This window comes from Littorina saxatilis, linkage group LG15 (assembly GCF_037325665.1).
Source record: "Littorina saxatilis isolate snail1 linkage group LG15, US_GU_Lsax_2.0, whole genome shotgun sequence".
Taxonomy (NCBI): Eukaryota; Metazoa; Mollusca; class Gastropoda; order Littorinimorpha; family Littorinidae; genus Littorina; species Littorina saxatilis.
The window spans coordinates 23,842,517-23,863,708 of NC_090259.1; the positions used below are offsets into that span (position 1 = coordinate 23,842,517).

The 21,192-nt window shown below is 40.9% G+C and overlaps 1 protein-coding gene across 2 annotated transcripts; it reads left to right on the forward strand.

The window, feature by feature from the left end:
* Positions 1-1,068: 1,068 nt before the first annotated feature.
* On the forward strand, positions 1,069-17,244 carry LOC138948884 (aminopeptidase B-like). Of its 2 annotated transcripts, none has more exons than XM_070320521.1 (14): positions 1,069-1,386; positions 3,593-3,711; positions 4,598-4,700; positions 5,179-5,288; positions 6,027-6,227; positions 8,238-8,450; positions 9,660-9,722; positions 10,287-10,406; positions 11,597-11,776; positions 12,246-12,322; positions 13,557-13,683; positions 14,131-14,283; positions 14,655-14,739; positions 15,177-17,244. In XM_070320521.1, the coding sequence occupies exons 1-14, from the start codon at positions 1,218-1,220 to the stop codon at positions 15,329-15,331; spliced, it is 1,875 nt and encodes a 624-aa protein (XP_070176622.1). In that variant the 5' UTR covers positions 1,069-1,217; the 3' UTR covers positions 15,332-17,244. The 2 variants fall into 2 exon arrangements, with proteins under 2 accessions (XP_070176622.1, XP_070176621.1); XM_070320520.1 differs by lacking the exon at positions 10,287-10,406 and adding an exon at positions 10,088-10,207 and having other exon boundaries at positions 1,071-1,386.
* The last annotated feature ends 3,948 nt before the right edge of the window (positions 17,245-21,192 follow it).

Below are 21,192 nucleotides of genomic sequence, written 5' to 3' on the forward strand. Positions count from 1 at the left end.
TGATGTAGTCAGGAAACTCAGTGTCAGCATCGATCACTGTCATGTGGACCACATCCTTTGTACCAAAGACAGTAAAACAGTTTCAACCCAACCACTTTGTGGTCCTTTTAGACAAACGTTGTGCAACCACTGTTGATCTCACACATTGTTCTGATGATGATCCTGATGATAATAGTCAAAAATCTTCAGATGAAAATGATGATGCTGACAGTGATGTTAGCCACCAGTCTTCAGTCTGTTTTGAAGATGATGATGATGTTAATTTCCATGAAAACACTGAGACCCCCAATGTTTTGCAAAATGATGATGTTAGTTTCCATGAAAACAATGTAATGCCAAATTCCATGAATGTTGTGCTAAAGGAGAGTCGTTGTACCCGGACTCCACTGTATTATGTACTCTGATCACTTATTACTATATATTGGAACGGTGATATAGGGACAAGTTGTAAGCCATACTTGTATGCAGAGTCACATATGATATATATCGTATATACGACTAATCAACTTCAATCCTTTTGAACTACACAATAAACAGTATCAGTCTCTCAGTCTCTCTCTGTGATCTCAATGTGTCAACTCCATATTTTACACTTTGGATTTATTAAGCCTTATCACTTACCTGGGCATGAAAGTCAAGTGTTCAGTATTACAACTTGATAATCTGAATCGATAACTACGAACATTGTTGGAGCTCCAAATGTTCGAAAAGTTCGTTTTTATCATGTTCCATTTCGCTACATTTCGCTACATTTCACTACATTTCGCTACATTTCGCTTGATTTCACTACATTTCGCTACATTTCTCTACATTTCGCTACATTTCGGAAAAAATAACTACTGCTAAATGTCTGCTAAAGACATTGACGTAAATAGCTACTCATTTTTGATTAGAAGAATGTAAACCCGAATCAATATGCACTATAAAGTTAACTGGTTACGACGGCAGTAACACTCGTTTACAACACATTTTGTTTCGGGTGGTTTTTGTGTGATTTGGGAACTTTCCTTTACATACTCAAGGGTGGTTACTCTCAGAAGCCAGCTGTGGGAAGGCGGGGAACTCGTGACTTGCCGCAACAACACACCTCGTTTCCAAGTCTAGTCATAGATATCCTTGTCAATACACATCTATGGTCTAGTCAACAATATCCTCAGAAACAACGTAATCCCAAATCGACGATCTTCAGGAACGAAAATCTAGTCAAGAATAAAATCATGGCGCAGCTTCACGCAGATTTAGCGACAGACGTTGCAACTTCTTCCAATTTTCGCGAGTTGCGAACTAGCAAAATTCATTTGGACCTAGATGTAAGCTTTGCTAACAAGACGATCACTGGAATTGAGCGCATCGCTTTTGATGTGTTGAAAAGTGGTGTCAGAGAAGGTAACTTTTTTCGTCAATGCTGGTGTGTGTTTGTGTTTTTTTAAAATTTTTTAGGACTGTCGCTTTTGTTGCCGTGTTGCACTTGGTTTGCAGAAATTTCATTATTTTTTTACGGTGTCATACTGTGACAGACGTAATTGCAAGAATACCTAGCAGTTGTACATTTACCACATTAAACTGAAGTTATGCAGACTATCAGTTTTATCGCCCAGTTTTATACAGACTTACAAGTTGCAACATTTGATATGTCGTGCTGTGAATTGCTTCACCTAATTTATGAATTATGTATGATACTGACAGTGTGACACAAATGCACAACCTGGTGGTAACCGTACAAGTACATTTTTACTGCTAATATGATTTTGTTACAGGAATCCCCAAATTGTGCGTACCTATACCTCTTATAAGCACTGGTAGCCGAGAAAACGTACTAGAAATCATTGAAGGGGGTCCTGCGATGCACTAAACCTGAAACGAGCGGGTCCCAGGATACACTTGATAATTAATTTGCATTATCATATGGTATCATCTGTACTGATATTTGGACTGTAATCTTCTACTATATATAGTTTCCATACAGAAATAACTTGCAAGAACATACACTTGCGTGGCTGGATTTCGAAGACCAGGACATTTTCTGTCAGATCTCTTCCAACTTGAATTTACGGTGTAATTCTTACCAATATATATTTATACTAGAGGAATACCCGGCTTCGCCGGGTGAATCGCGAGACAGAGTATGCAGCGTGGCGGTTCGCCGTCTTAGAGCACGTGTTGAAAATTGTCATCCACCAGTTTGTGCCCGGGGTCCACCTGAATATGCCCACCAAATTTGATGCAGAATATTTACGATGGGAGGGGTAGTATATATTAGTGGCAATATTTTGAAGATGGGAGGGATTTTGTACACGAATTGCTATACTTAGATGTACTACCTGTGCAGAAAAGCGCTGCTTTTGTGTGGCGGAAGTGAAGAAGTAGAGCCGAACAAAAAAGTGTTTATTTTCGTAATTCGTATCGCGAAACAGAGTATTTATTTACCGCGGTTCACCGCAACGCAAACACACACACACCAACCACACCACACCACACCACACACACACACACACACACACACACACACACACACACACACACACACACACACACACACACACAAGCCGTATTAGAGATAGATGACTGTGGATTTTTTGCGTGGCTATAAATAGATTCGACCTTTGCACTTTTACAGTGAGGACAACGCCAACGGGTGCAAGGAAAGTGTTCTGGACAGTGACCTTCTAAAAATAGTAACGGGAATATATCTGAAGCTGCTTGTCATACCGTAGCATTCTGATCAGTCATCGCTCAACGGCTATCGCCAGTTATCTCAGAGAATGAGCCGTACTCATTTTGACCTGAGTTCAGGATGATATCGTAGCTGTGATCGGAAGATCAAACTTCAGATTTTGAAGAAGCTCTTTCTCATTCAGTATTCTTGAAAATACCGTACGGGATTGACGCCACACGAAGGAAGGGAGATAAACGCGCAAAACACTGGAGAAGATAAGGAAGAGTTAATGGGAATGGATCTACTGGATCTACAGAAAAACCAAAATCGGTTCACCTCGCCGCGCTTAGAGCACGTGTTGAAAATTTTCATCGACCAGATTGTGTCCGGGGTCTACCTGAATATGCCCACCAAATTTGAAGCAGATCCATCGAGAACTTTGGCCGTGCATCGCGAACACACACACACACAAGCCGTATATATAGATAGATAGATCTATAGATAGATAGATAGAAGATAGATGACAAATACAGTTTTCGTGACGGTCTCGAAAAACTTCCATTCTAAAAGTCTTTCTAGTCTCGGGACCCTCTAAAGTTTTACTGAGAGGGTCCTTTGACTCCTAAAAATAAAAATAATAAAAATGAGGGTATCAAGACCCTCTAGGTAGAATGTCTGTGAGAAACCCTGATGATATGATAATTGAAGAAAGTCACAGACAACATAGACATTCTCCAAATTCTGTGACAGAATATTTACTTGATGCTATCAGCGTTTAAAAAAATTGTGAAGTCCTCTTGAAGTTTGGTCCCCTTTAAAAAAAAATTAAGGGTTTCAGCTTTGTAAGTCACAGTAAGAGAGGGTCATGAACTGACGAAGGGACATCTTGGTTTGATGAGTTGTAGTATTTCATGAAAACTTTGCTGTTATTTTCAGTACGGCTTGACATTCATGAGAAGCTGAAAGTTTCCAAGGTGAAGGATGTTTCCTCCGGTCAACAGCTGGAGTTTACAACAGCTCCTTTCACTGGCTACGGGTCAACGCTCAAAGTGCAGGTAGCATGACTCCTCCTCTCATGTTGTACTGATAGTATAATTACAGTGTTGTTCCCAGTCTTAATTCGTTCAATGATACATACTTTTTCATCTGGTGCTTGGCCCTGAAAGTCCACAAAATGGTGCACTCGCCTTTGGCTAGTGCTTCTCAAAATGTACTAGCCAGAGAGCAAATTTTACTCACCAAACCAACCATTTGTTTCACTTTCAGCAACTTTACGCACACACACCTGTGTATTATAACCTTCTTCTTCTGCGTTCGATGTTATATTATCGTGGAAGCGTAGACAGCCGATTTTCTCCCCACGCCAAGTTGGCTGCTGTCTTCCGTCTTCGGTGGTTGAGGTTCTTACTCAGGGTTGCCTCCTCCCCAAGAGTAGCTGCCTTGCTGGGCTGTCGAGTCCTCTCTACCCGGGTTTGTTGTCGAAGTTTTCCTTCTCGTAGCCTTTGCCTTTCCCAAGGCGCACACAAGGCAGTGCGGGTTTTGAAATTGGAGTTGTCCTTCTCCTAGATGAGCGACCATCCAAGGTTGACGAGCCCCATCTGCCCGAAGCAGCTGGTTTTAAGGCGCCAGGGACCCGCCTGCATCCCTTCTCCTGTTAGTCGAAGACAGGGCCTGCCACGTGAAGGCCAGGAGCTGGATTTGACTGCCAGAGGTGTTTGGAGACACGAAGCCATATGGAGCATTTCTTGAGAAGTAGGCGCTTATCTCTACTTCCACCCTGGCATAACAGTCCTTGGGCCCCAAATTATAACCTAAATATGAGGTGAACTTGCAAAACACCTAGCACAATCACAAGACAAGTGAGCTTTGGTGAGCTTTGGTAGGCTCATCAGTCAGATGAGGGTTTCATTCACCTGACGGAATTGTTACATTGGCTTTCAGTTGCCAACCGAGCCGGCAGGAGATAAGCTGGAGCTTGAGATTGACTATGTCGCCCTGCAGGGTGGACCTGGAGTGGAATGGCTGGATCCCGCACAGACTGCAGGTAGTGTGTGTTTGTGTGTGTATACACATGTGTGTGAGTGGGTGTTTGTGTGTGTGTGTGTGCGTGCGTGGGTGTTTGTGTGTGTGTGGGTGTTTGTGTGTGGGTGTGGATGGGTGTGTGTGTGTTCATAGACAACATAAAGTGTGTGTGTGTATACAGCGCTTAATGTCTCTATGGGTGTGTCTGTGCTGTCATGCTACATACAAAAAGCACTTGTAATTTTTGTATGGATGCATTTGTGTGTGTTTAAATAATACTTTATACATAGGTAGTATGTGTGTGTGTAAACAGAAGATTGTGTCATTATCATTATGTGAGTGTTTTCTTACATGCTTACATTTATCACATGTACGAAAGCAGGCATGCCTCCGTGTGTCTGTGTGTGTTTTGTGTTGCTGCTTGCATGCTTGTCTCTCTGTCTCAGTCCTTCCATAATGTGGATGCATTGTGTGAAAATAACATGCGTTCTTGATTGCAGGAAAAGTAAAGCCCTACATGTACACTCAAGGACAGGCCGTGTGTAACCGCTCGTTCTTCCCGTGCCAAGACACTCCTGCCGTCAAAGCTCCTTATTCCGCCAATGTCAAGGTCAGTGATGTTGTTGATGGTTGGGTTGGGGTTACTTCGCTTTGAATGAAAAGTAATGTCAGTACATGCATGTCAAGTTTTGGCTGCTGTTTCCTACAGCACTTGGAAGTCGGGGGTATGTTCAACAATTTTTGTCTGTTTGTGTGTGCATACATGTGTCATTTTTGCTTTACATCTATTTTCCACCATGTTTCAATCAATCAATCAATCAATGAGTCTTATATCGCGCATATTCCGTGGGTACAGTTCTAGGCGCTCTGCAGTGATGCCGTGTGAGATGAAATTTTATACGGCCAGTAGATTGCAGCCATTTTGGCGCATATTTACCTTTCACGGCCTATTATTCCAAGTCACACGGGTATAGGTAGACAATTATTAACTGTGCCTAAGCAATTTTGCCAGGAAAGACCCTTTTGTCAATCGTGGGATCTTTAACGTGCACACCCAATGTAGTGTACACGGGGGGAGGTTCGGACACCGAAAAGAGTCTGCACACAAAGTTGACTCTGTGAAATAAATTTCCGCCGAACCTGGGATCGAACTCACGCTGACAGCGGCCAACTGAATACAAATCCAGCGCGCTACCAACTGAGCTATATCCCCCTATATATGTTTGTGAAAGGGTCATTGGCCTAAGCAGTACCTGCTCTCTCTTACTTCTCTTTCTCCTCAAATTCCTCCCTTCTCACGCTCACACACCCTGTCTGTTGAAACTTTGCAATAAATCTCTGTCGACAGGTTCCTGCAGGATTCACGGCAGTGATGAGTGCCAGTGAGAGCAGCCATGGACAGGTAGCCAACCTGAGCGGTGAGACCGACAACTACTTCTTCCGACTCAATCAGCCTATCCCATCATACCTTGTGGCCCTGGCTGTGGGCGACATCAAGTCCGCTAAGATTGGTCCGCGTAGTTCTGTGTGGGCGGAGCCATGCATGCTGGTATGTACATAGACGTTGCCTTGTAACAGTAAAGTGTTGGGGCTGCATGTAGGATGAGGTGCTGTATTTGACTGCATTGTAACCAACTGTGGGTAGCGGTAGTTGCAGCACAAATTAAAAAAAAAAAGAATTGTACAAATAAAGTAATAAGTCCCTGAAACAGTGTCACTTCATCTTAGTTTGGGCATTGTGAATTCGAAAATTACCCCCCGCGGGTTAGGGGGAAGAATTTACCCCATGCTCCCGAGCATGTGGTAAGAGGCGACTAACGGATTCTGTTTCTCTTTTTACCCTTGTTAACACTATTGTGACTAGCATTGCCACGGCGTTAACGTCCTGCCTGCCCAAACTTGCCACCAAGAAACTTCCCAAAAAACAGTAACTGTAAAGAAATCTGTCTAGCAAGCTTGAATTAAGTCCAATCACCACCAAATTTTGTGTACTAATTAAAAAATGGATGCCCAGTTCAGTCGTGCTATTTATAAGTTTGTCACGCGATTTGTTTTAGCAAAGGGGGGGTGAAAGGGGGATAATTTGTGTTTTTTAACGTTTTTTTGTGTGTTTTCTTTTCCACTGCTTTTTTAAAAGTTATTTTTTAACAGAAAGTATTATAAATAATTTTATAACCAAACAAGGTGTAAAACCTATGAATTAGCTGAAATATTGTTAAAATTCTACACAGAAATAAGGAGACAGTACAAAGAAAAAAACAAGCAAATCCCGCATTCACTCACACTGTCACAGCATCCTGACTCAAATGAAACAAAACTGTGACACTCACCAAATGATGTCTAGGTAATCCATATTGAATATAAGTCACATTTTCACAACAAAGTCCCAACTGTACACCTATGAACATTTCCAAAAGGATTAGGCTCCAGCCATCCATTGTTATCAGTGCTGCCACGCCCCCCTTGCAACTACACATTCGAAGATTCATGCAGTACCACCCTAACACGTGTAGTTTGCCGACTCATACTAGCAGCAACAACGGGACTGTTTCTTCCTCAATATCACTGCTATTATCGCTTTCTTGAGGCGAAAACAACACGTCGGAATCATGATCTACAGGGTCCTCAAGATCCAACATCCGGAGAATCTCCTCCCGTGACAAGGCTCGCCTTCGATTCATTTTTTTTCTCGAAAAAAACGTACAAACCAGGCTAATTTTACATATGGCGGAAGGGCACACCAAGTGTGTCAAGGGAAACAACTCAATTTACTGCAAGCTTCAAAAACCGGGAAGCAATCACGAGTCGTGTACCTTGTATGTCTAATACTAAAATAGTCACTTCCCGTCCGTGGGCGTTGCAGCGCTATTACTAATATAGTCACCTCCCGTCGCGAAAGTGTTAAGTGTTTCTTGGATAGAATATAGTCAATTTTTGTAAAGATTTTAGTCAAGCAGTATGTAAGAAATGTTAAGTCCTTTGTACTGGAAACTTGCATTCTCCCAGTAAGGTAATACATTGTACTACGTAGCAAATTTTTGATTAGTGCTTTTGTGAACAAGAAACAATTGACAAGTGGCTCTATCCCATCTCCCCCCTTTCCCCGTCGCGATATAACCTTCGTGGTTGAAAACGACGTTAAACACCAAATAAAGAAAGAAAGAAAGAATTAGAAAATTAGTAGAATGATTGAGAATGAATGTAAACGATTAGCAGACTGAAGTCAAAATCTGTTGTGGAGTAATGCAGTGAAGTTGCAATTGATCTCAAATCTGTTTGGAATGAGTTAAACAAGTGATATCTTGTGAAATGTCTTCCTCAGAAGAGAATGGTTTTGTACAGATTTCTGTTCGTGGCAAAATTATTTCGATTTTTCATGCTGTTTATATTTAACGTAGACATTCTTCTTTCTGAAAAGAGTGAATTATGTAGCCTCATGTGCTATGTCTGAAGATGGTTTTTGACCAGCTTGTTTACATTTTCTATGAATAAACAACATACTGTGAAAATGTGTCCCTGCTTACAGCATTATCTGTGAGTTGCGTTTTTTCTTTCTCAGGATGCTGCTAAGAAAGAGTTTGAAGGGGAGGTGGAAAAGTTTCTGTCAACCGGCGAACGTCTGTTTGGAAAATACCAGTGGGAGCGCTACGATCTGCTGATCATGCCACCATCTTTCCCCTTCGGCGGAATGGAGAACCCTTGCCTGACCTTTGTGACCCCGTGTATTGTGGTTGGGGATCGATCCCTCACTGATGTCGTCATCCATGAAATTGTGAGTGGATGATTTTCTGCTGGTTTAGGCAGAATAGGGAGGATGGTTGCATGTTAATGGGTAACAGGGGTGTGGGGGTAAGTGTTCGGGAGCTTTTTCTCACCCAAAAGGCCTTTTTACATTTAGTCAAGTTTTGACTAAATGTTTTAACATAGAGGGGGAATCGAGACGAGGGTCATGGTGTGTGTGTGTGTGTGTGTGTCTGTGTGTCTGTCTGTCTGTGCGTGTGTGTGTGTAGAGCGATTCAGACTAAACTACTGGACCAATCTTTATGAAATTTGACATGAGAGTTCCTGGGAATGATATCCCCGAACGTTTTTTTCATTTTTTCAATAAATACCTTTGATGACATCATATCCGGCTTTTTGTAAAAGTTGAGGCGGCACTGTCACACCCTCATTTTTCAATCAAATTGATTGACATTTTGGCCAAGCAATCTTCGACGAAGGCCGGACTTTGGTATTGCATTTCAGCTTGGTGGCTTAAAAACTAATGAATGTCATTAAAGAAGGTCATTAAAAATCGGAAACTTGTAATTAAAATAATTTTGTTATTAAACGATCCAAAAACAATTTCATCTTATTCTTCGTCATTTTCTGATTCCAAAAACATATACATATGTTTTATTTGGATTATAAACAAGCTCTGAAAATAAAAAAATTATAAAAATTATGATTAAAATTAATTTTTCGAAATCGATTTAAAAACAATTTCATCTTATTCCTTGTCGGTCCCTGATTCCAAAAGCATATAGATATGATATGTTTGGATTAAAAACAAACTCAGTAAGCTAAACAGAATAGACATACAGAAAAGCGTGTTATCCTGCTCAGCGCGACCACTACCGCACTATTCTGCATGGCTTGTCGATTTCACTGCCTTTGCCACGAGCAGTGGACTGACGAAACTACGAGTATGTGGTCTTGGTGAAAAAAGCAGTGCCTTCAGTTTCATTCTGTGAGTTCGACAGCTTGACTAAATGTTGTTATTTCGCCTTACGCGACTTGTTATTTTTTAGCTTGCGGTCAGAAACACGGATAGAGCAAGTGTGTGTGTGTATTTGTTTGTTTGTTCATTTTTTTTTTTTTAATGTTCAAATAAAGATGATCCATTGAAGTTATCGCTCACCAAGACAAGTTTCATGCAACAGAAGATCTTCCTTTGAATGTACTGGAGAACCTTTGCCCAAATTCTGAAACTTTTTTCCAGAGTCACAGCTGGTTCGGGAACTTGGTAACCAATGCCAACTGGAGTGAGTTCTGGCTGAATGAGGTGAGTTCTGTGTTTCATTCAAGCTTCAGTGATGAACTGTTTTGCATACCTCAAGTTGTAAAGTGGAATGAGATTGTTAAGAAATTAGTTTTATCATGTGTCAAGTCGTTATGGCTGTTGAGTAACGATGATTGGACAGTTGTAGATTTTATTTACTCTGTATGTGTGAGAGTGTGTGTGTGTTTTTATGTGTGCAAGTGAAATAATGTGTGTATGAATGCATGTGTCTATGTGCATTTGTGTGTGCGGATGTATAATGGGAGAGTCAGTGTATTGTGGTTGTTTTGCAACCAAGCATAATATGTGTTTTTAAGAATGTAAGAATGTTAACTTTATACCATGCATCTTATTAATTTCTCTGCAAGGGATTCACCATGTTCGCCCAACGAAGAATCTCTGAGACTCTTTTCGGGCGCCCAGGCATGTGTCTGGAGTCGACACTTCGTCAGCAGTTGCTGAAACAACACATGGAGAACACTGGCATGGTACCAGCATTTTATGCTTGGTTTTCTTTCATTTTGCTGTGGATTGTGTGATTGCGGTGTGTTTTTTCTTGCTTGCTAGGGCTTCACAATGTACGCTCAGCGTCGCATCCTAGAGGAGTTGTTCGGGCGAGGGTCCATGTGCCTTGAGGCTACCACGGGCCAGGCCTTGTTGAAACAGCATATGAACGAAACCGGAATGGTAGTTGGCAGTTTTCTTTCCTTTTTTTTTTAAGTAACCAGTTTCTGTTGCAGTCTTGATTATTATGTTGTTGATTGTGTGTTTGTGTGTGTGTTTGGTTTTTTTTTCTTTTTTTCTTCTGTTTTTTTTTGTCTCTGTGTGTTTTAGGACTTATTTATTTGTCTTTATTTACTGTTTTGGGTAATAGGCATAGGCAGCCACATAACGTCTGCAGAGAAATGCTTGAGCTTTATTTTGTAATCTGTCAGTCCTCTACCAAATAAGCTGCTTATGCTGATAGAACGTGAGCATCCATGTGCCATCTTACCCCCCGCGGATTCTGTTTCTTTTTTTACCCTTGTTAAGTGTTTCTTGTATAGAATATAGTCAATTTTTGTAAAGATTTTAGTCAAGCAGTATGTAAGAAATGTTAAGTCCTTTGTACTGGAAACTTGCATTCTCCCAGTAAGGTCATATATTGTACTACGTTGCAAGCCCCTGGAGCAAATTTTTGATTAGTGCTTTTGTGAACAAGAAACAATTGACAAGTGGCTCTATCCCATCTCCCCCCTTTCCCCGTCGTGATATAACCTTGAATGGTTGAAAACGACGTTAAACACCAAATAAAGAAAGAAATGTGCCATCTTTAAAGTAATGCCTTCACTGTGTGTTAGATTCTGTAACAGAATCTTCAACATAATATGCTGTTTTTGGTGATTGAACATTGACAGCATTATTCCCTCATCAAAGAAATGCCTTAGCAATATATTGAATCTTTTTATTATCTGTAATATTTGTTATTACATGTATTATCATATCATTATTATCTTGTTATTTTCTGAAACAATTTTGTGTTGCTTGTAAGACACGAGCAACCATATACTATCTTTAGAGAAATGCTCTGGCTTTATATTGAATTCTGTAACATAATTATTCACTAATCAAGACCTGCTTTCTGCTTGTAAGACATGGGCAGCCATATACCATCTTCTGAGAAATGACTCAACTTTATTGGATGTGATTTAAGTGTGTGTGTGTGTGTGTGTGTGTGTGTGTGTGTGTGTGATCCTTGGGTTGGAAAACATTGTATGTCTGTTCCTGTGTGTGTGTGTGTGTGTGCATTGATTGTTTTTACTTTGCAGTAAGCTCTTATTAAAGAGCAGATGAATAAGACTTCATTATTATTATTTTTATCATATTCTGTCACGCAGGATCATCCGCTAAACAAGCTGCGAGTGGTGATAGAACCAGGAGTGGATCCTGACGACACGTACAACGAGACGCCGTACGAGAAAGGATTCGCCTTCGTGTGCTACCTGCAGAGCCTGGTGGGAGACGTGCAGAAGTTTGACAACTTCCTCAAAGCCTACGTTTTCAAGTTTCAGTTTAAGGTACAGCCTTGTGCCTTGCCTTGTGTGGTAGCTTCTGTTTGCCTGGTTGTGTCCCTGTTTTAACTTTAAAATGCTTCTCTTTGCTTGTTAATTTTGTGGATGGGTTCCAAGGATGCTCTTTCATGCATGCAACATTTTAAAGATGGACAGACTAACGTGCATAGACACATAGACACAGAACGACACACATACTCATTTACACACCCACATAATCACATACACACGCATGCATGCACACACACACACACACACACACACACACACACACACACACACACACACACACACACACACACAAAAAGTATACTTAAAAACCATGAGTGCAACTAGCTAATAGAGATGTAAAGTGACATAAATGACAGGTTAATCTTTGAAGCTGAAGCTTTGCAAGGGGTGAGTGTGTGACATTTTGCATGTTGAATTGTTTCACAAACAGCCTTGTTATTGTTTTTATTATTATCTGTTGCAGAGCATTGTAGCTGACGATCTCTTTGATTTCTTTCTGGAGTATTTTCCGCATCTCAAGCAGCAGAATGTTGCAGACAGGTCAGAATTCTGTTTGATTTTGTTTTGTGTACCTGACGGGCGCAATGGTATAGTGGATAAGACGTCGGCCTCCCATGCGGAAGGTTTGAGTGTTATAATCCCTGCCGCTCCTGATGGGTTAAGGGTGGAGATCAATCAATCAATCAATCAATATGAGGCTTATATCGGGCGTATTCCGTGGGTACAGTTCTAAGCGCAGGGATTTATTTTTTTATTTTTTTATTTTTATTTTATGCAATTTATATCGCGCACATATTCAAGGCGCAGGGATTTATTTATGCCATGTGAGATGGAATTTTTTTACACAATACATCACGCATTCACATCGGCCATCAGATCGCAGCCATTTCGGCGCATATCCTACTTTTCACGGCCTATTATTCCAAGTCACACGGGTATTTTGGTGGACATTTTTATCTATGCCTATACAATCTTGCCAGGAAAGACCCTTTTGTCAATCGTGGGATCTTTAACGTGATCTCCCATGTTAACTTATGTGCAGACCTGCTAGGGCCTTATCCCCCTTCATGTGTACACGCAAGCACAAGACCAAGTGCGTATGGAAAAGATCCTCTAATCCATGTCAGAGTTTGGCGGGTTATAGAAACATGAAAATACCAAGCATGCATACCCCCAAAATCGGCGTTGGCTGCCTAAAATCGCAGTATAAAAACACACATGTGCAAAAATCGAGTGTACATGGGAGTTTCAACCCGTGAATGCAGAAGAAGTTCAGTGTACCTGTGGATCTTATTGGTCTATCTGTCTTATTATGTCTTAAAGTGTTTTAGAACAGAGGTTTGGTCATATAATGTTCACTTCTTCCTGTAGTTTTGTTGCAAGATGGTCAGTATTATGTTTGATTTTTGTTCTGTATACCTTGGATATTACAATCTGGCATGACTGGAACAGATTTGTCAGCATAGTTGGGGGAGGAGGGGGGGGGTGGGGGGTCCTGAATGCTCAGTTGGCCCAGCTCTCGACTTGGTCACAGGTTCAAGTCCACGCTGGGACAGACATGAGTCAACTTTTTGTGAAATCTCTGAGGTGTCCATGTCCCATCCCAATGTCAGTGCTGTGACACGCAAACACCTTCCAGAAGTGGGGATGGCTGATTTACACCTTGTGCTGTTCGTTTTGCTGTTGACTGTTTACTAGGAGGAAGCGACCTGGATTTCCCAGCAGTGGTACGATAAAGTATCAAATGAAATGTATACGCTCTTCTGTGTTTCAGGGAGGGCTATGAGTTTCACAAAGTATGGCTGCACACACCCGGGTGGCCCCCCTACACACCTGACCTGTCCGCAGGTAGAGAGCTCATGGATCCTCCTGAAGCCTTCGCTGCTAGCATTGAGGAACAGGTATGTCTGGTTTGTTTTCCTTATTGTGACCCGGTTCTCTCTGTTTGCATAGAAGCATATATAGTCTATGGAAGGTTTACAGGTGAAATTTGGGGTCAGTTCTTTCACTATGACATGGATGTTGGCCCATTTCAGATCAAAGTTACAGGCACCAGGTCCAGAAAATTGTAATCCTAAATGTCCTTTCTTCTTTCTTTCTTTCTTTATTTGGTGTTTGACGTCGTTTTCAACCGTTCAAGGTTATATCGCGACGGGGAAAGGGGGGAGATGGGATAGAGCCACTTGTTAATTGTTTCTTGTTCACAAAAGCACTAATAAAAAAAAAATTGCTCCAGGGGCTTGCAACGTAGTACAATATATTAGCTTATTGCTTCTCTATTGTTTTAAAATGCGTTCTCTTGCATATCAGAATTACATTTGAAATTTCGTGGTTATTCTTTCTCACAGGAGCCGGAAAGTTGGCCGGACATTGACAAGTGGACGGTGTACCAGGTTCTGCACTTTGTGGACAAACTGGTGGAACGTGACAACCTGCCTGGTGACCTGTTGCCAAGGTTACAGCAAAAGTACCCCAGGATTTCTGCTGCCAAAAACGCAGAGGTAAGTCCTGGTTTAAAAAAGAAAAAGGTGAAAAGAAAAAGGAGAGTGTAGACTCGTAGGCATTTCCTTCATTAGAATAAGATGCTTGATAATCTACAGGCTTATGGCTAATCTGTTGGAAAGCAGAATTTTGACTAGATTGCTTACATTGAAAGCAGACACCCCCCCCCCCCCTTCCACACACGCACCACACACACAAAGCATCCACCAAAATCGCCACTCACTCATGTCTGTTTGAACATACTCCTCTTCCTCAACTTGTTCCTTATATTTCTTTATTCATATATGTTTTATGCTTATCTTTTTAATCTGGAGGTAAAATGTTAATTAAAATAGTATGACTGACAGTTTATTTGTTTGTGTTTGTACAGATCCGTCTTCGCTGGTGTCAACTGGTGATCAAAAACGACTACCAGAAGGCTTTTCCTGATGTCAAAGCTTTTCTGCACTGCCAAGGTAAGCAAACAGGGAGACTTGGGGAAGTTGTGTGTGTGTGTGTGTGTGTGTGTGTGTGTGTGTGTGTGTGTGGGTATAAATGCATGTGCACTTGTATAAGGGCTCCAATGCGTGTGCCTACACCTTAGCTTCTTGTAGCTAATAGCTTTCATAGGTATGCACACTTTGGGGGTTGACTACAAGAATGTTGGGAGAAAAATACACTGAAGAGGGATGGGATACTATTACTATTTATGTTGATTTGCTTTGCAAATGAATAGGGTAGGTTGACTGATTTGCTTGCAGAAAAACAAAGTTGTCCATCATACGTTTTCCCTAAATACTTTCTACAAACCCAGAAAACAAATGCTTCCTGTCTTAGTACTATACCCAACAGCTGATTGAAAATGAATTTATCCCACAACTCACAATTTCACAAAATGTGTGTCTTTCACCAGGCAAGCAGAAGTACACACTCCCCGTGTACAGGGCACTGATGAAGGGGTCAGAGACGGCCGGTGCTCTTGCCAACAAGATCTTCGACGAGACCAAGGATACACTTCATGTCAACGTCCAGAACTATGTGGAGGAAATCCTCAAGGGAGGCAATTAATGGACAAGAACATTGTCCCTCCTCGTAGATCTATGTCTGCTGCTGTTTTTGTAAATTTTGAGCATGGTTCTTATTGTCGTTTGATATTTTTGGTTGTATTGACCGTTAGCTACCACTTGAGTGAATCTGTCGGTCTCATTGTATGAAGGTAAGGTAGGTAGGTAGGTACTTGTAGGTAATGTCGTTTTTTTCATAATATATAGCCATAAGCCTGTGCAATTTCCATCATGGAAATTCAGGTTGCCTTCTCCCTGGGGAAAGCGAGCTGCCATAGTGTATGGTGCCACCCATTTTTTTTTCTCTGTTTCCTGCATGCTTGTGTTTGTGTTTTCCAAGCCCTGAGACTTTTATTGTGATATTGGCATCTTTATAGTGTGCATGCTTGCACTGAGGAGAAGCTGTTCGAATTCACACCAATATTGACGAACTTTTTTTTAAAAAGTATCGTGCTACCAACTGAGCTACAGACTGCCCATTATGGAAGGTCCTCATGTGGCATACTCTTTGCTTGTGTTGTTAGAATATGCTTTTTCTACAATTCAATAGTTATGTTCATGTTATCAGGCACTGTTTTGTGAAGGCTTCTTTTCCCTTGATGGTGAATGACTTTGAAAGAGAAATAATTAAAAATGCTTTGAATGTACTATGTCATTGAGATCAGAATAAGATATGTACAAGGCAGCAGTTGCAAATAGAATTGTGTGGAAAATGTAACCAACAGCATTTCCAAGGACATTGCTCAAACTTCTGTGTGCACACACACACTGGTCTATTTGACTGGCCAGTAATACTACCTACTGGTTCATGTGTATACCATGGTACCTGTCGTAAAAGAACTCCCTTGTGACCCGCTAAGTGTCCTTTTATCATAGGTGTCCTTTTAGTAACTGTAAGTGATTGGAAGAAGGCACAACACAATATGTCCTTTGTGTCCTTTATTCAAAGGTGCATAATATTACAGACAAGGCTAGATTATCACAGTAATCAAGTCTGCTTTTTCAGTTTACCGTACTTTCCGGGTGACAAGGTGCTTCGTTATACAAGACGCACCCCATCTTTTTAAAAAAAATTGTAATCCAGTCACCCATTGGACGCAGGGGGCCAATAGGGCGCACCAAAATGACCCAGTTTTTGCCATGAGAGGTGGTTCCCCTGTCATATCTGAGAGAGGAAACACTTCCTGCACCGGGGTCAGTGACCGACTTTAACTGAGTGAAAATATGTGTGCTCTGTGTGTGCGGCCAGATCAAAGGCATTGTGATAGCTGGGTGGCCTTGTTTATAGACACGACCTTCTTCCCAGGGGTCAATGACCCAGTTTTTGCCATGAGAGGTGGTTCCCCTGTCATATCTGAGAGAGGAAACACTTCCTGCACCGGGGTCAGTGACCGAGTTTAACAGAGTGGAAATCTGTGTGTGCGGCCAGATCAAAGGCAGGGCAGTACCTAGTAGCTAAAACATGCATTATCACAAGTTGTTTGACTGGTACTCAAGCGGTCTCTTTGATTTTTTTCGTATTTCATACACGGATTAGGCGCTTGGTTCTACAAGACGCAGGGGTCGAACTCGAGGAAAAAAGTCGCACCTTATGACCCGGAAAGTACGGTACTGTTTTATCTGGCAGTCACAATTTGGTGTGATAAGAATCAGGTACATGTACAGGGAAAAGTTGTTGGGGGAGGGGTGAGGGGCTGTTAGAGGTGGAACAATTCCAGTTTGTATTGAAAATATAAGGTCAGAAGAGAGGGTATTATGGGGAAGATTTCAAAAGGTTACTTTATACACTTGTTTTTAGTTACTTTATACACTTGTTTTTAAACCACTTTTCTACTGTGATAGTTGACGTCATTTCTATTTCACCTTCATGTTCAAATATAGTACATAAGACTTTGCTAATGAATAATTTTATAGTTGCATGGATCTTATTTGGGTGCATGTCAGATTGTGCGCATGACGATTGTATGGGTGTATGCTTGGTGGTATAGGTACTTGTATTTGGGTGTGCGTTTGTACGCCTGTGTATATGTGAAAACCAAACACATAAATGTATCCTAATGCATTTTCTCACATGTATGCTGTCATTTTTGAAAATATGCAAACATACACACATAGATTCATTTATGCACACACAACTTCAGTTTGTTTGTTTGTTTGTGTGTTTGTTTGTTTGTTTGCTTAACGTCCAGCCGACCACGAAGGGCCATATCAGGGCGGTGCTGCTTTGACACATAACGTGCGCCACACACAAGACAGAAGTCGCAGCACAGGCTTCATGTCTCACCCAGTCACATTATTCTGACACCGGACCAACCAGTTCTAGCACTAACCCCATAATGCCAGACGCCAGGCGGAGCAGCCACTAGATTGCCAATTTTAAAGTCTTAGGTATGACCCGGCCGGGGTTCGAACCCACGACCTCCCGATCACACAACTTCAGTGCAGCGATATATCCACATACAACACAAAACTGCACTTCCATACAAATCATTCACGAAAGATTTATATCGTGTCAACAAGATTGTTTTATGTTCAATGTTTTATTATTTAATGGAGTGATCAGCATAAAAACAACTAAAACAAGACTATTGTGCAACCCCACACATTGATATTTTGTTTAACATATTCAAGAAAAGTAAAGGAACATGGTGCGTATGATCATACCTCGCCAAATAACCTTTAAATCATTTTCTTTTTAACTTAACATGTGAATCTAGCTAAAATTGCTTTTTGACTGAAAGAATAAAAAATGTTACTAAAAACGAAGCACTGAAACCTTAACTAAGCAACTTAAAAAGAAACTTCCTCCTTCAAAGGTAACGCTTGAGAAAAGCACAAGCAAACGTAACTGAAGTAGAAGGTAACACTAACGGAAAGGGCTGAGTGAATAACTGGAAAAAGCAACAAATAGAAACACAAACGTTCAGCCAAAGCCAAAATGCATTTCATATTCCACACACAACACAAATCCCTCTTGAACGAGAGAAACAATGATTTTAAAGCAGAACTTTAACCCATGAGGTATCCCATGTTCAAGCTTTAACAATATTTCTGACAAAATCATAATTGTAAGGCCTTTCATTAAATCAAACATTTGTTAGCCTGTACAAAGAATGCTGTTTTCAATTATGACTGTTTAGACTACAAAATGCATAAGAGGAAAAGACTTGATGTAATGTTTGACTTTCGAACATAGAAACATAATCAGCTGTTGCAAGCAATGCCATTATTCATGCGTGCTACAAGAGTGGACGTCTAAAAGAAGCGATCGAGAAGAAGAAGAAGAAGCAGTGCCATTTAACTCCCAAATGCATTAGAGAAAAAAATAGTCTCAATGAAAGATTATATGTGACCCTCCACCACGAAATGAGTCGCACGTCACCTTTGCATGATTTTCATATTTTTACATTTTCCTAAAGAGTTTTGTATGCTCTATACAGTGGTGAAAACCGTTTTAGAAAGGAGCGAAAACTGTTTGAGTTATAAACCCGTGACTAAGGTGACCCTCACACTGTTACCAGACACCCCCCGGACTTTTATTATGCCTGGCGCAGAACCGCGCGAGGTGACATGCGACTCATTTCGTGGTGGAGGGTCACATATTTGATTTTTGCATATTTAGACATACTTTGATGTTTCAAGCAAGGATGCATCTTTTTACAAGGATTTTGTTTTTTTGTTTGTTTATTTGTTGCTTAACGTCCAGCCGACTACGCAGAGCCATATCAGGACGAGGAAGGGGGGGATGAAGGGGGCCACTTGTCAAGCGATTCCTGTTTACAAATGCACTAACCCATTACTTGTGTCCCAGCAGGCTTTAGTAAAACTAAATTAATACCTACTGGAAGATTACCAGTTTCCAGTATGTTAAAATAGGCTTAACCTATCTACTGCTGGACTTACATCAGAACACTAACAGATTAAACTATACATGAATCGCGAGACAAGCGGCAAGAGAAGAGATTTTTGGAAAAAATACAGGTGAATGAGCAAGAAGGCAGAAAAAAGAAAAGAATTCATGAAGAAAAAGAGAGCATGACAGGAAAGAGGAACCAAAAATCTACCTAACAGCAAACTAGAAAGCTCCTGCGGTTCCAAAAACAGGAGGGGCCTTTAATTTCATAACCGCAGTGCCCCACTGCGGGAATGTTTCAAGCGAGGATGCATCTTTTTACAAGGATAACACACATGAACACAATGACTGTATTGGTAAGCAGGGAAAGACATGGCAGGTGAAACAAATTGGAACAGTTTACTTTATAGGATGACAAGACAGTATTTGAGGTCTGTGGTGGTTATCTCATTCTCTTTGGAATGAAAACACGCCATCTATCTTTCAAAATCAACTGCATGTTAAGTACAAACGGTAGACTGTGTTACACACTGAGAAGCAGCTACACCCCCCACTCCGCTGCAACAATGCCAGACATCTGGATGACTTGTTCTACAAGTGCAGCGTAACAGACAGATACAGATACACACACACACCCAGACACCCACCCACCCACAGACACATACACACACAATCTCTCTTTTTTTTTCCTTTCATCAACCAAATGTTTAGGTACATGTACACACAGTAATAATGGGGACATGCAAACTGTCAAACACAGGAAAGCTCACAGACACACCAGAAGCAGACTTTTTACGCTTTGTCAAACAAACAAAAAATCTCTATTTGTCATACAGTAAATGCCCAATAAAATGCGTAAGTTCACAACAAGCAAGTCTCATTCTCCGAAGGAGAGATATTATTTTGGCGGAATAGTTGGATTTAAGGCCTGCACTTCATGTCAGCGCACACAGAGGTATACACAGGTATGTACATACACACAGACAGACACATACAGTTTCGGACACACACACTGTCTGTCTGTCTGTCTGTCTCTCTATAGAACGTATCCACTCACCGGATAAGCACCAAAAGAAATGATATAAAAATCTGGATGTACAGTTGCAAAGCATGAAGATATCACTTTCTCTGAAAACTTGCGTAATGAGATGATATCTTGGGGTGCATATTTGCACACATTTTTTTTTAAATGACAGTACATACAGAGCCTTTTTTTCATACATCCAAGACAAAAGTTTCAATCATATGGCACTGTACCCTTGCCATGTTCATATCTAAACTGTACAAGAATATTGGTCACGAAGTTCAGAACGCAATGCACATTTTTGCCCACAACAAACAAATTAATAAAATCAAAGCAAACAGTGGCAAAGTTAAAGAGAAAACTAAAACGTGTGTACTGCATTGTTGCCACTGTTCACATTTCTAGAACTGTAAGAATCATCAAACATATACTTCAAACCACATGTATTCAACAAAAGCAAAGTCCCTTAAACATTTGTAACTCAGCATCGGTAATGTCATGATTGACACTGCGCATAATAGTCTCAACAGCATTTCACCTCAAACTCAACAAGAAAAAAAAGAAGTAACTCCAATGTCAAAGAATCTGAACAGAATCCAATTTAAAAAACAAAAGAGAAAAAAATGCACCTCTTCCCTACCTGTACTGTAATGACTAGCAATTATTACTTGCCTGTGAAACGAAAGCCAAAAATCGGTTAAAAGTACAACTTCAGTGCAAAACATACCAGCTGAAGGTCTTCACATGTTCCGAAGGAAATTGCTGGAATATGTGTTTCTATGTTCCATTGAAAACTGGTGGAATGAGTCTTTGCGTGTTCCATTGAAAACCAGCAAAAAATGTCTTTCAATGTTCTGGACATGTGTTGACTATACAGCAGTTGTTCTCAGACTCAACTTGACCAGATAATCCTGGATGTTGTCTTGGTGATACAGCTGGTTTTCAAGGTCTGCAACAGTGGGAACATCCCTGACAACAAGCTGTCTGA

What these genes read in the sequence shown, in the direction of transcription:
- LOC138948884 (XM_070320521.1), top strand. Translation starts at nt 1,218, where the DNA reads ATGGCGCAGCTTCACGCAGATTTAGCGACAGACGTTGCAACTTCTTCC. An exon ending in CAGCAGAATGTTGCAGACAG is followed by an intron (nt 12,323 to 13,556) that starts GTCAGAATTCTG and finishes TCTGTGTTTCAG; the next exon opens with GGAGGGCTATGAGTTTCACA. An exon ending in CTGCTGCCAAAAACGCAGAG is followed by an intron (nt 14,284 to 14,654) that starts GTAAGTCCTGGT and finishes GTGTTTGTACAG; the next exon opens with ATCCGTCTTCGCTGGTGTCA.